Source organism: Micropterus salmoides, unplaced genomic scaffold (assembly GCF_014851395.1).
Source record: "Micropterus salmoides isolate LMB-PRFRI ecotype aquatic unplaced genomic scaffold, ASM1485139v1 Ms_hic_scaffold_21, whole genome shotgun sequence".
Classification (NCBI taxonomy): Eukaryota; Metazoa; Chordata; class Actinopteri; order Centrarchiformes; family Centrarchidae; genus Micropterus; species Micropterus salmoides.
This window is the reverse complement of record NW_024041262.1, coordinates 8643808-8656048: the sequence shown is the minus strand read 5'-3', so window position 1 is coordinate 8656048 and position 12241 is coordinate 8643808. Positions and strand designations below refer to the sequence as shown.

Below are 12241 nucleotides of genomic sequence, written 5' to 3'. Positions count from 1 at the left end.
ACTATGATATTATTGCACAGTCCACAAGCATTAGTCAAGAAAAGGATGTCAGATATAGGCTCGTATTCACACCAAGCATGTTTCAGGCGATTTCTTAAACATCTGGCATGTTACCTCATCTTGTACACATTGTTTGACAAGTTGGGAGGAATGTTATTCAAACTCTTTTGGCACAAACATGATCAGTCACCTTATCTTCTGTGTGTTGGTGAGTTGTTATTAGTTCGGGTTTATGTCATCGCTACTTTGTTTGGTTTAAGGCTTAAAAGTCTTTATGTAGTGATATTCTGAAATATCTGTGAAGAAAATGAAAGGGGCATTTACTTTTTAAACAGGCGGTTGAAAAAAGAGAGTGCTCATGTTTCAACAATATACACCCAAACCTAAAAATGTGACTTTCCCACCAAAGAAAACTAACACACTCTACATGTAATCACACTCTATTTGATATACTATAAACCATAAAGGCCTCTGATGGAAATCCCCACCATTCCTGGTTTACTTTTTCAAACCTCAACCCTTCTGTACTCCACCCTCCACCCCTCACCACCTCCTGCTTCGAGTCCACATTCACACACAGTGCACACTTGCATACTGTAGATGTGGGTCTCTTGCATTCGTCAAACTGGGATGCAAAGCTGATTAGCTTCCTGGCAGGAATGGCACTCCTGCAGTCAAAGTCGGGTTCCGGAGGGCCCAACAGTCAGTGGAGAGCTGTAGCCGCCGCTGTTTGTTTGCACTGTGTCCTAATTTCCGTGAATTCTGACCTGACAGGAAGCGTGGAGGGGAGACGAGACAATGGACTATTGTAAGACTGCACTTTATGTCCATGTGAGGCTAAAACAGGAAAACGCAGTAAGACCGGCGCATGCATACACACACTCTAACCTGCACAAACACACAGTCACAGAGATCCAAGCAACACTGTCATGTTCCCTGTCCTCTTGCCAAAACAGCATTACAAATTTAGTTAAGCTCGTATACCTTGATGAGCTACTGCTGGTATCAAATACTTGGGCTGATAGATAACTCCCCATGAAAGAGAAAAAATGCCTTTATTGAAGTTTGGATGATACACAAGTCAATTCATTGGTCTAAACACACTACTGCCTCTCTCTAAATATCCAAACTGCATGAGTTCCTGGGTCCTCATTACAAAAACTTCCTTGACATTTTGGATTTGTGGTATTATAGAAACATGTTTCTTAACTGCATTAGGAAAAATCCCATCTTTTCTTAGGTTAGGAATTTAGCTATTATAGTACTGTCATAACTAAAAAAATTCATAAGTTAGGATGGCAGAGACCCTGTCCTGAATTTAAAATATCTGCCACCACTGTTGTTAGGCCTGTATGGCAATTACAATGAAGGTAGGAAACAACATGAACACTGAAATATTATAACTGTAAGGCTACTCAAACCGTATGATGATGCTTTAAATTTCCCGGACCACATGTCAATTGCCCAGATGATTAATTTTGAATTCGATAGATGTGCTACATCAATTAAAATTTTTACCTGGGCCTATAATTTGGAAAAAAACTTCTCAAAAAGGTTGGATTTGCGTTCCTCCACCGCCTCAGATACAGATACAAACACAGACAGAGGCATGACAGGACGAGTGCCAACTGAAGAATCGGGTTTGCAGTTAGGATTTCTTGAGTTAAAATAAGATACAAGGTCTGGAATGGGATAGGACACAGCACTTTATGAATTGCTTCTGTAATAGGAAGATAGGAATTTTCCTATCTTTGAAACTCAAGTTAAGATAGGACAAGCAGTTAGGACATTTTTCTGTAATGAGGCACCAGACCACTGTGTCCATGTCTCCGCCTGTGATGTCGGCCATGTCACCTTTCAAGTCAGCTGGGAGAGCTGAGCTCTGACAGCAAATGATCTATGGATTCACACAGGCTGTCAAAAGAGGCAAAGGTAGGGAAAGATGTAGAGGAAGGGAGGCTATTTGCAGACTGGAGGTATGTGGCAGAGCAATGCTGTTTTCTGTGCCTCATGTGCAGCTGAGAGTATGGATTCTCTCGTCAGAGCCTGTGAATCTGAAGGTGTGATAACAGAGACTCTTATATAAACTGTACCATGTGTTTACTTAGTGGATCCATTGGATGGCGGGGCCCAAGGCCATGATAGAAGAGAGGTCAGGATAGGAGTGTGCGTGTGTGGTTTTGTGCTGTGAGGAATGTCAGTGTCTAACCTTTGTGCTCTTTGCGAATGGTTGATTGCCCTGGAAGACTGACCCATGTGTGCTTCATTCACACACACAGCCACACCCCAGGCTTGTCTCTGTTCTAAAGCATGAACAAAAAGCCTAATCATAACCACACACATGCAGTACATGCTCCGAGTGGTTGGACATGTGTGTCAACAAGTGGATGCTGATCTAAGCCGGTGTCTGTCTGCCTGTGTTGGGTGACATGTGTCAGTGTAATTTCACTTACCTCACTGTAATTATATGTCAATATGTTTGGCTCAGTGGCATCTAAATAACAGTGAGTGTGGCTTCAGCTGTAAGTTTGTAAGTGTGAAAACAGCAGTGTGTGGAGAGTCTGTTGCTTGCTATTTTAGTATGATGAGGGAAAACCAGTTTAAGAGTTGGATTTTTCTGTGATTGAGAATGGCAGCTATATTTGGTCACATTCTGTGAAGTTGTGGTCCAGAAAACCAAATCAGCTAAAATACACTAAAACTGAAGAGTTGTGGGGTAATTCTCTGGATTCATCACAGGAGCAATAGAAGAGCATCCTGATTGGAAAAACATCACAAACTGGCATGGGATGTGCACAGCCCAGGACTGGCAGGCTCTGCAGCAGGTGATTGGAACTGCTCAGAAGATCATTAGTACCCATCTCCTGAGCACTCTGGGAACTATTGTGATGCTTCATGATCCACCATTGCTGTGAGGAAAGGGGGGGGGGGGGACCCCCACAAACAGTCCATTGGAATGATCAGAGATGTCATGACACTATAGGGCTCTGGCCCGATGAGTAGAGAAACAGCCAAATCTACCACTGTGGTGGCCAACAGATCAAGGTTACAGTTGTTGACAGTGCGTCACCCAATTTGTGGACTGTCTTAAGATGCAAAGGTTCAACTAAATAGCCCATTTCTGTAAGAACATTCAATCACATGTTTTCTTGCATCTCTCCCCACATCCCCTTTTTAGAACACAAATGTGGCCACAGTTAACAGACTTGAGAATCACATTATCTACCCCCCCCAAATATATGCAGATTATTGTGTACTTTAAGCTCAATGACAAGTTTGCAAAATGTAAAGCAGCCATTCAAGATGGCTGAAAGCACTGCACAGTCATTGTTACAGGTTGTATTTGTACTTTAAAGGACTACATCAAGAATTAGCATGACGCCACTTGACGCTAGAGTGGTGGTTTTCTGCAAACACTTTAAACCCTATAGTTCAGTATGGACAGATTAGGCCAAAAAAAAAAGTTGGCCCCATCCTGGTAGCAGTTTGAGTTGAAGTGATCCCACTGGGTAATTACTGAATGCTCTGTTTCAATGACCAAATGAATTTGCAAGAAACTAGGCATAGGCCTATTTGTCATTTAACATTTCACTAACTTCTGGAGAACAAGACAAACAAATCAAGGCAATTGTTTATTTAAAGCAGAGACGACAGGTAAATGCAGAACCACTATGGATGCACAGCTAAATATCGCATGGTTCCCAAACCTTGGGTCACTAACTGAGTCTCAATGTGGTGGGGCCGCGGTCGTCGGGGCGGACGTCGGGGCCGCGGACGTCGGGGCGGACGTCGGGGCCACGCTGGTCGGGGCGGACGTCGGGGCCACGCTGGTCGGGGCGGACGTCGGGGCCGCGGACGTCGGGGCCACGCTGGTCGGGGCGGACGTCGGGGCCGCGGACGTCGGGGCCACGCTGGTCGGGGCGGACGTCGGGGCCGCGGACGTCGGGGCCACGCTGGTCGGGGCGGACGTCGGGGCCGCGGACGTCGGGGCCACGCTGGTCGGGGCGGACGTCGGGGCCGCGGACGTCGGGGCCACGCTGGTCGGGGCCGCGGTCGTCGGGGCCACGCTGGTCGGGGCCGCGGTCGTCGGGGCCACGCTGGTCGGGGCGGACGTCGGGGCCGCGGACGTCGGGGCCGCGGTCGTCGGGGCGGACGTCGGGGCCGCGGTCGTCGGGGCGGACGTCGGGGCCGCGGTCGTCGGGGCCACGCTGGTCGGGGCGGACGTCGGGGCCGCGGTCGTCGGGGCCACGCTGGTCGGGGCGGACGTCGGGGCCGCGGACGTCGGGGCCACGCTGGTCGGGGCGGACGTCGGGGCCACGCTGGTCGGGGCGGACGTCGGGGCCACGCTGGTCGGGGCGGACGTCGGGGCCACGCTGGTCGGGGCCTTTAGAGCCCAGTCTCTCTTCAGTCCGACTTTATGAAACATGAAAGAAATATTCAGTTTTTACTGTATCCACAATGTCATAGTGTCAGGGTATTTTAGAATAGTTAGCATGATTTTAAGTCAAAGCCAAGTTAGTATCGTTTCAGAGCTGAATTTTGACACTATCGCAGTTGTTCTTACCTCTCACTTGCCTCTGCAACCCATCAACAGGTTTTTCATTTGTGCCGCCAACTGGCAGACAAGAACCTATGGATAGTGCACATGATGTTAAATTGTACTTTTAATGGCACAAAATCTCCGTTTGTTAGAGCTAAGTGACATTTCAGAAAATAAGTAATTTTCACAAGTTATCACAAAGCATATTTTCATAACCAGAAGATTCTGAAAATATAGTCTCACATTAGCTGTACAACACTACACATTTCTTAAACACAAGCTTCACACAAAAGGAAGATAAAAACCTTTGGCAAGACAAACAGTCAGCACGCAAATAAGCACAGCCCGAACAGCTCCCATTGCTTCAGTTACCAAGCGAAAATGCTACCTGTGCCACATGTGAGGATTAAAAAGCCCATCACGCTGGTGACACAGGTGCTGCCGATCAGCTCTAATTGGAGGAGTCGGAAGGCCTTTCTCATTTCATAGGCATAAACATGTGAACCTGTACAAAGTGTATATATAGAGTATGACTTTGCTGTTGTAAACATTTCTGTTGCTGCTCAAGAAACCACATTTATTTAAATTTAAGATATTAAATTCTAATCTATTTATGAATTTATTCTAAATAATTTAAGGTTAATCTTGATTATTTGATGATTTGTGTGTTTATTTGTTTGAGACACATCTCTCTGTATTACCAAAAACAACACTTTACTTCTCTGATAAAACTTTGGTTTGTATAATCTGAATAAATCCGTTTTCCGTGTGTTGAACAGCATTGTGGGAAATGGAGGATATCAGAGGAGCAGGTTGCGGGAAGGTGAGACAAGACTTCATCTCAAATAAACTCCTGGAATGTGGGGAACATTGCAGACTGATGAGCGGGGGGATTTTTCCTTAAAACAACAATAGACAGTCTGGGACTAATAGGCCACAGAATAAGCTGGGTGGCCTGGCCTGGCTGCTGGTGCTGCCCTGAGCTGGCCCAGGTGCTGCTGACTAGGGTGGAAAAGACCTCTCAGTCTCCTCGCAGCTGGCTGGACAGACATGCATAGACACTCACACACACACACACACACACACACACACACACACACACACACACACACACACACACACACAGCTGGTTCCAGTGGTGGCCCAGCTGCAGCAGCTGCCACACTGAGCTCTGGATGGACTGGGTCACAGTGAAACACCTGTAAGGTGGATGCAGTCAAGTATTGCTGAGGATCAGGCCGACCCGGGAATGAAGTAATGCATCTGGATCAGATTTCATGTGTTTGAGCTGTTAAATGTGCACTTTAACTGTGTTTGTCATGCTGAACAGAAACATCCCTCCTGAAGTTAGAAAGCAAAACATTTCAGTCACTTCACTTCATTATATTTGTATGACGGTTATCAGACTATTTTCACTTTACAAATATTGTGGGAATAATATTACAATAACGATGATATTATGCTGCACGACAATAGCTGTGAGAACGAAATTTCAGTGCTTTCAGTAAAAGCTCAGTGAGCTTGCTGTTATTCCCCTCCCTCCGTTACCTATAACCTACCTACCTAACACATACTACGTATCTGCAATATACACCTGAGAGAGGTGAACAAACATGTTGACTGCACCGCAACTGCTGCGCCATTCATTATAAACTTTGGCTTTAAAACTTGAATGCTGAACGCAAAATAGGTTAGTAACAGGTTAAAGGTTTATTGTTGATCACAAAATCTTACAGTTTTATTTAGTTATAACATAACACTGGGTTTAAGAGTCTGGGGAATGTGTTGACTTACAGTAGTTTATAAGCTGTCATTAATTGTAGACCAATGTACATTAGGCTACATGGTTGTGCTCTGTGCAAAACATGTAATGTTACAGTTTTATTTTGTTAATGTTACACTAGGTTTGAGAGTCTGCGGGGTGTGTTGACTTACAGTAGGCTAGTTAATAAGCTGTCATTAATTGCATTGCACATTACGTGGCTGTGCTCTGTAAGTGAAAAACATGTTACAGTTACAGAATTCCTTATAGCTATGTAGTGTTATAAGCAGCCTGGATTGAACGCAGCAGGTGATACAACATTCATTATAACCATGAGTGACTTGAGACTTGACTTGGATTCTAGCTCAAAGACTTGAGACTTGACTTGGACTCTTGTTTAGTGACTTCAGACTTTACTTGGATTCTAGCTCAAAGACTTGTGAGCATCGCTTGTGCACAGCCCAGGACCGGAGGGCTCTGCAGAGGGTGATTAAAACTGCTCAGAAGATCACCAGTACCCATCTCCCGAGCATCAGTGATATATGTGATGTGAGGTGTCTACACAGAGCCCGAAGGATACTAAAGGACAGTAGCCACCCAGCCACAGCCTGCTCACCCTGCTGGGAAGAGATACAGAAGTTTCTGCTGCCGCACCACCAGACTGTAGAGCAGCTTTTCCCCCCAAGCTATCAGACTCTTAAACTGTAATTCATCCTCAGCTGCTCCATTGATTATAGTTTATGTTTATGTCTGTTTACCATTTTTGTAATTGCTTCTATATTAATGTATATTGTCTGCTATGTAGCAGACAGGAGTTACAAAACTCAATTTCATTATATAGTATAACAATAAATGTACCTACCTATGTAATTTACATTTCAGTAAATTATTTACTAATGAATTGTAATAAATTTTTTTAGTGTAGCATTTTTCCATCATTCTACCCTGGAATCTTTTCTTCAGTTAGTGCTCAACCGTATTTCCCAGGGTGTCACTGACAACACCCAGAAAAGGTAGTTCTCAGATCTCTCAGCCGTTTATATGATGAAGTGGAGAGAGTGATAGACAAAGACAGCGGGCACAGAACAATGCCATGGTGTGTGTGTGTGCTGCTTTGAGCCTCTTCTCCACCAGTGATGTATTCAACAATGATGCAAACTGTGGTTGTACTGCATTATATTTGCACTTTTCTACAATGAATATATGACTGTTTAACACTGGTGCAAAATGACAACTCTATAAAGAATGTCAGAATTTGACAATTACGGATGTTTTCAAACTCCAGGGTTGCTGCTGGGAATACATTATGTCCAACAATTTAAAAGTGTTCACGGTGGATTTGTCCTTCACTTCTGCAGGCTGCCCTTCACTTGTGTGGAGAGCCCAGTAAAAAAGCAACAACATGCGCCGACAAAAGCGGGCACTGTAAAATATTTATATTAAACAATTAAAAGCAGAGTCCCATTTCGATGCCTGTCCCTTTTACTAGCCTGGATTGGCTACATGTTTTGACAAATAAACGCAGGTCTAAATTAGATGCCTGGTCTGGTTTAAATAGAAGTTTTTTGGATGTATGAAACCTCTTCAAGTCCACGGGGTCACCTGCTTGAGCTAGTTCTAAGCTGCTTAGATCGTGCATACAAGTTCAAATGTTAAAACTTTTGTCAATATGAAAATGCTACACACTGTTAAATCTTTAGATTCTCCACAATTCAAGCGTGTTAATTTTATGTTAACAATTTATATTTATAAGTATGGTAAACAAGAGAGACAAAAAATGCAAGTAATATTCATACTGGTTGAAATACACAATTTGATAGTAGCCTATTTTTCCATTTTTGCTTAGCAAGAGTTCTGTGCGAAAGGGATTAAAAGGCCTGTCACAAATATAGTCAGGGTGAGTTTAGTGAGTCCGAGTCAAGTCTTTTCCTTTCTTCTCATCTTTTTCCTGCTCTGCTGCTGTGATTGCCTGTCTCCTTGTGGCCCGATGCCCAGCCACCACTGGGTAGCATTCCTTACCCCGAGCCAACGGGAAGAGAGGGATTGAAGGGAGAGAGAAGAGGAGAAGGACAAATGGAAGGAATGAGAGAAAGAACCACAGCGGGTCTCCTTATATAGCGTGTGATGTTATATATCCATGACCTTGCTGAGGGGGTGAGGACCAATTTCTTCTCCAAATTGTTTGTCGCTTTCGAGCTTTTTCACGGTGCCCGCTCATCATACACCTTCCTTTTCAGCCCTTCTGTTTATAGTCACATCCACTCACTCTTAAACAGCCGCTCACTCGTTACAACATTTTCACTCAGGCCACAAGATACCCACGCAGCTTGACCACGCAGGGGTTTACTAAAATACACATACCATACAAATACACAAAGCCTCGCTTTCTTTTTTTCACAGTGGGAAATGAAATGCTATATCTTGAAGGTAAGTTATGATGCCTGTGCTGCTGCTGAGGTGCAAAAATAAAAGATTTGCTGAGAAAGCAGAATGGACTCCACCCTGCCCTTCAGCTCTTATTTCTTCTCAGCCCTTCTGCATGTGTGTGTATGTGAGTTTTGAGGCCTGTAAGAGCATGTGTGTGCAGGCAATACAGAGGATCTTATGTGTGTGTGTGTGTGTGTGTGTGTGTGTGTTTGTGTGTTTGTGTGTGTGTGTGTGTGTGTGTGTGTGTGTTTGTGTGTGTTTGTGTGTGGCATCTGCTGGCAGATGTAGCAGTCAGACTGTGGGTATAGAGGGACGGATAAAGTTTGGCTTAGCCTGTAACTCAAGCCACACTGGAACAGAAGAGCCACGCATACAGTCCTCTCTCTTTCATTCTCCCTCTATCCTCTGGATTTTTTGTATTATCTCTCTCTTTGTCTCTGCAGTTGTCTTTACTGGTTCAACTAAACATGAATCTTCATCTGTCTTGGTTCTTCTAAGCCTCCCTCGGGTCAACACAATCAATCTTAATCACATGGTCAGATTTTGCAACTACATGAATACTGATCATAAAAAGATTTGCTTTTTAAGGTCATTTACAGATTGAAAAACAGCTCCTGGGGACTAAGAAAGTAATATATTACTTTGTGAAGTGTTAACACAGAACTAGGGGTACGAGTATGTTTGCACTTACCAGGGGATCCGTGGGAAGATTGAGGAGTAGGCCAGCTAATCTGAAAAAAATAAACAGAAACTATAATTTGATTTTTAAAAAAGTATATCCACATGCTTGTGTTAAGGGGGGAAAACATACAAATCAGTGCATGTAAATTGGCTAACAAGTGGGCAAAGAAGCTAAATAAGTGACATTTTGAGAAATATGCGTCTTCGATGAAGATTGATTCCACTCTTATGTCTGTACGCTAAATTTGAAGGTAATGCCAGAATTCTTAGCTTAGCCTTGTGTAAAGACTGGAAACAGAAAAGCTAGCCTGGCTCTGTCAAAATATAACAACTTCTATTTCTCACTAATTAACACTCTAATTGACATAGCTATCATCATATCATAGCTAGCGGTTTCCCCAACATCTTTGTGCTAAGCTAACCTGGCTGGTGGTGGTAGCTTAATATTTATGAGTGGTATCAATCTTCTGATGTAACTCGAGGCATGAACACAAATAAGCATATTTCCCAAAATGGCAAACTATTCCTTAGATAATGTTAAAAAACAGACAGTTAAAATCACTTAAGCTTTTTATGGAGCATTTGGTGTTGACAAAGGGGCACTCGAGCTGAGCTGATACGGCTGTGTGGAGAGTCATCAGACAAAAGGGTTTTGTATCTAAAAGTATCTTTTGTTATAACAGATATTCTGATCTATCATTGGTACTTCTTGAAAATACTATTGTACACTTTTATTTTCTGTTCCTTCCAGTTATTTAATCAAAAGCATCTCACGTGGACAATGCTCCACTCTAATACAGGACAAGTAACACAAGCTGTTTTGCTGCAGTATGTGTTTGAGGTGTGTAGGAAGTGTGTGTAATTTGGTGGGTAATGAATTAATAGCTATTTTGTTATATTCCTAAAACAATTATCTATTTATAACCAGCAGCCTAACGGTCACTAAGGTGGGTTTATGACCTGAAGGTTGGCAGTTACAATCCCTGTGTGGACTGTGAGAGTGCTTCCCTTCCTCCCTTTGTTTGGTTGCACTCGTCACCAAAACTCTGCAACTGTCCCAGTGGAAGTGTGGTTTCACTGAGCAGTTCCAATGACTGTCCCCAGCTAAAATAATTGGGTATAAAATAGGATGTTGAGCAACTGAAAACCAACAGTAAGACTTCAGTTTGTCCATGCACACTGAAAAAGTTAACCAAGTGCTTGTAACAAATTGCAGGACGTAACAATTGAAGTTAGTGTGATGGTGTCACATTTTTTCATACATCATACATCATATTTCATACATCATTATATTTAATATAAGAGAAGGGACCGTGTGTACATTTCTTACTGAACAAGACAAATATATTTTCTGGCTTATAACAGCTTACAGTACAATGAACTAATGCAAAATAAAGTGCACACATCCCAGTGCAATTTTAGATGTAATGAATCCCTGTGATTCACTGAAGACAAACACAGAACCAATGTCTTCATTTTAACTGCTTGACATTTTTTTAGCTTCACTTTGGCAGGCCGTTAGATGCTCACATCTATTTCCCAAAGCAGCTATCAGTATGGAAACTGACTCCAGTGAGCGATCATCAGTTGGCCATTCACAAGACACTGAAATAGTCTAACTGAGGATATCTGGAAGTATTCACAAAGTTGTATAATTAGATCAATGGCTTTAGGCTGCAGTGGAAAATATTCACAGCATAATGTAATGACAGAGGAAGAGAAGAAATGGCTGGACGAGCGTGCACAAAACACGGGCACACAGTGCACCAGGACAAAGTAATACCACACATCTTAGGATAATTAGAGAATGGAAAGGCATTTTTATATTCCCAATGGTGTTTGCCTCCACATGCCTCCTCCAGCAAATGATTAATTTAGAGTTCAGGAATGTGTGCTCACTGTTTAGTCTTCAGCTTCCCTGGGCTGTAACCCCTGACCCAACCAGATCACCTCTGAAAACCATCGGAACATCTGCTTATCCAAACTATACAGTGTACAAGTACTAGGACGAGCCTTCTTCTTATTAAAACTCCATCCATCCTTTCCTTGGTCAGAAACAAAATCCACTAACAGGAGACTTCTTTTTTTTTGTCAGCTCAGACTGAAAACGGGCTGGACAGGCATTTCCTGTGGGTGGGACCTGAGAGCAGAAACATTCTTGGGCCAGACACCTCCACTTCCTGTCTCTGTTAACGCCACACTGTCTGGACCTGCTCTTACTTTACACTTCACATGATGCTTTTATCAAGCAGTAGATTAAGTTTAAATTCCAAGATTATGAATGTTGCATGCAAACAAGAGTAAGATGTGCAAGGTCAAGGTCTCAGTGCCCAGATAATGGGGGGAACAAAAAGTCCTGTGTACTAAATGCTATATGAGACATAAAAATTATAGGAAAAGATACAGATGTTGTGCATAAAGCAAATTAAAAGAATATGGCAGGTTAATCTCTAAGGATTCATTAAACCTTCCTGTTACTGCTTTACCTGATGTGTCTGTGCACAGTGCCAGTACACACTGTCAAATCAGTTTTGTGTTTACAATAAATACATACAACTGCGGAAGATGAACATTAAGGCACTCGTCTGGTTGTGTTTGCATTACAAGTAAAGTTAACACATATCAAAAGCTCATATCCCCCAACCCCACAGTTCGCTCTACATTTACTCTGTCATGTCTTTTTCTCAGCTGCATTCACATGCAGAAAGCTGTGTGGTTCCAAGCGTCAAATGTCAGGGAATGTTTTCTTGTGTGTGTGTACGTGTGTGTACATGCATGTTTATGTGCACTGTGGGGTGTTGGAATAGGTGTGACAATCAATTGCTATCCTC

The 12241-nt window shown here is 43.1% G+C and overlaps 1 protein-coding gene across 1 annotated transcript; it reads right to left on the bottom strand.

The window, feature by feature from the left end:
• Window positions 1-3619: 3619 nt before the first annotated feature.
• On the bottom strand, window positions 3620-4942 carry LOC119916542 (salivary glue protein Sgs-3-like). Its single transcript, XM_038736578.1, has 5 exons — window positions 4846-4942; window positions 4565-4630; window positions 4197-4413; window positions 3788-4100; window positions 3620-3748 (listed from the first exon to the last, which is right to left on the bottom strand). Exons 1-5 carry the CDS (start codon window positions 4898-4900, stop codon window positions 3728-3730), a joined length of 672 nt encoding a protein of 223 aa, XP_038592506.1. The 5' UTR covers window positions 4901-4942; the 3' UTR covers window positions 3620-3727.
• Window positions 4943-12241: the final 7299 nt, after the last annotated feature.

Bases quoted from the DNA above. Each gene is read 5' to 3' on its own strand.
- LOC119916542 (XM_038736578.1), bottom strand. From the start codon at position 4,900: ATGGGAGCTGTTCGGGCTGTGCTTATTTGCGTGCTGACTGTTTGTCTT. The intron at 4,631-4,845 runs GTTTTTATCTTC...CACTATCCATAG, and splicing joins GACTGTTTGTCTTGCCAAAG to GTTCTTGTCTGCCAGTTGGC. The intron at 4,414-4,564 runs GTAAGAACAACT...TGTTTCATAAAG, and splicing joins GTTGCAGAGGCAAGTGAGAG to TCGGACTGAAGAGAGACTGG.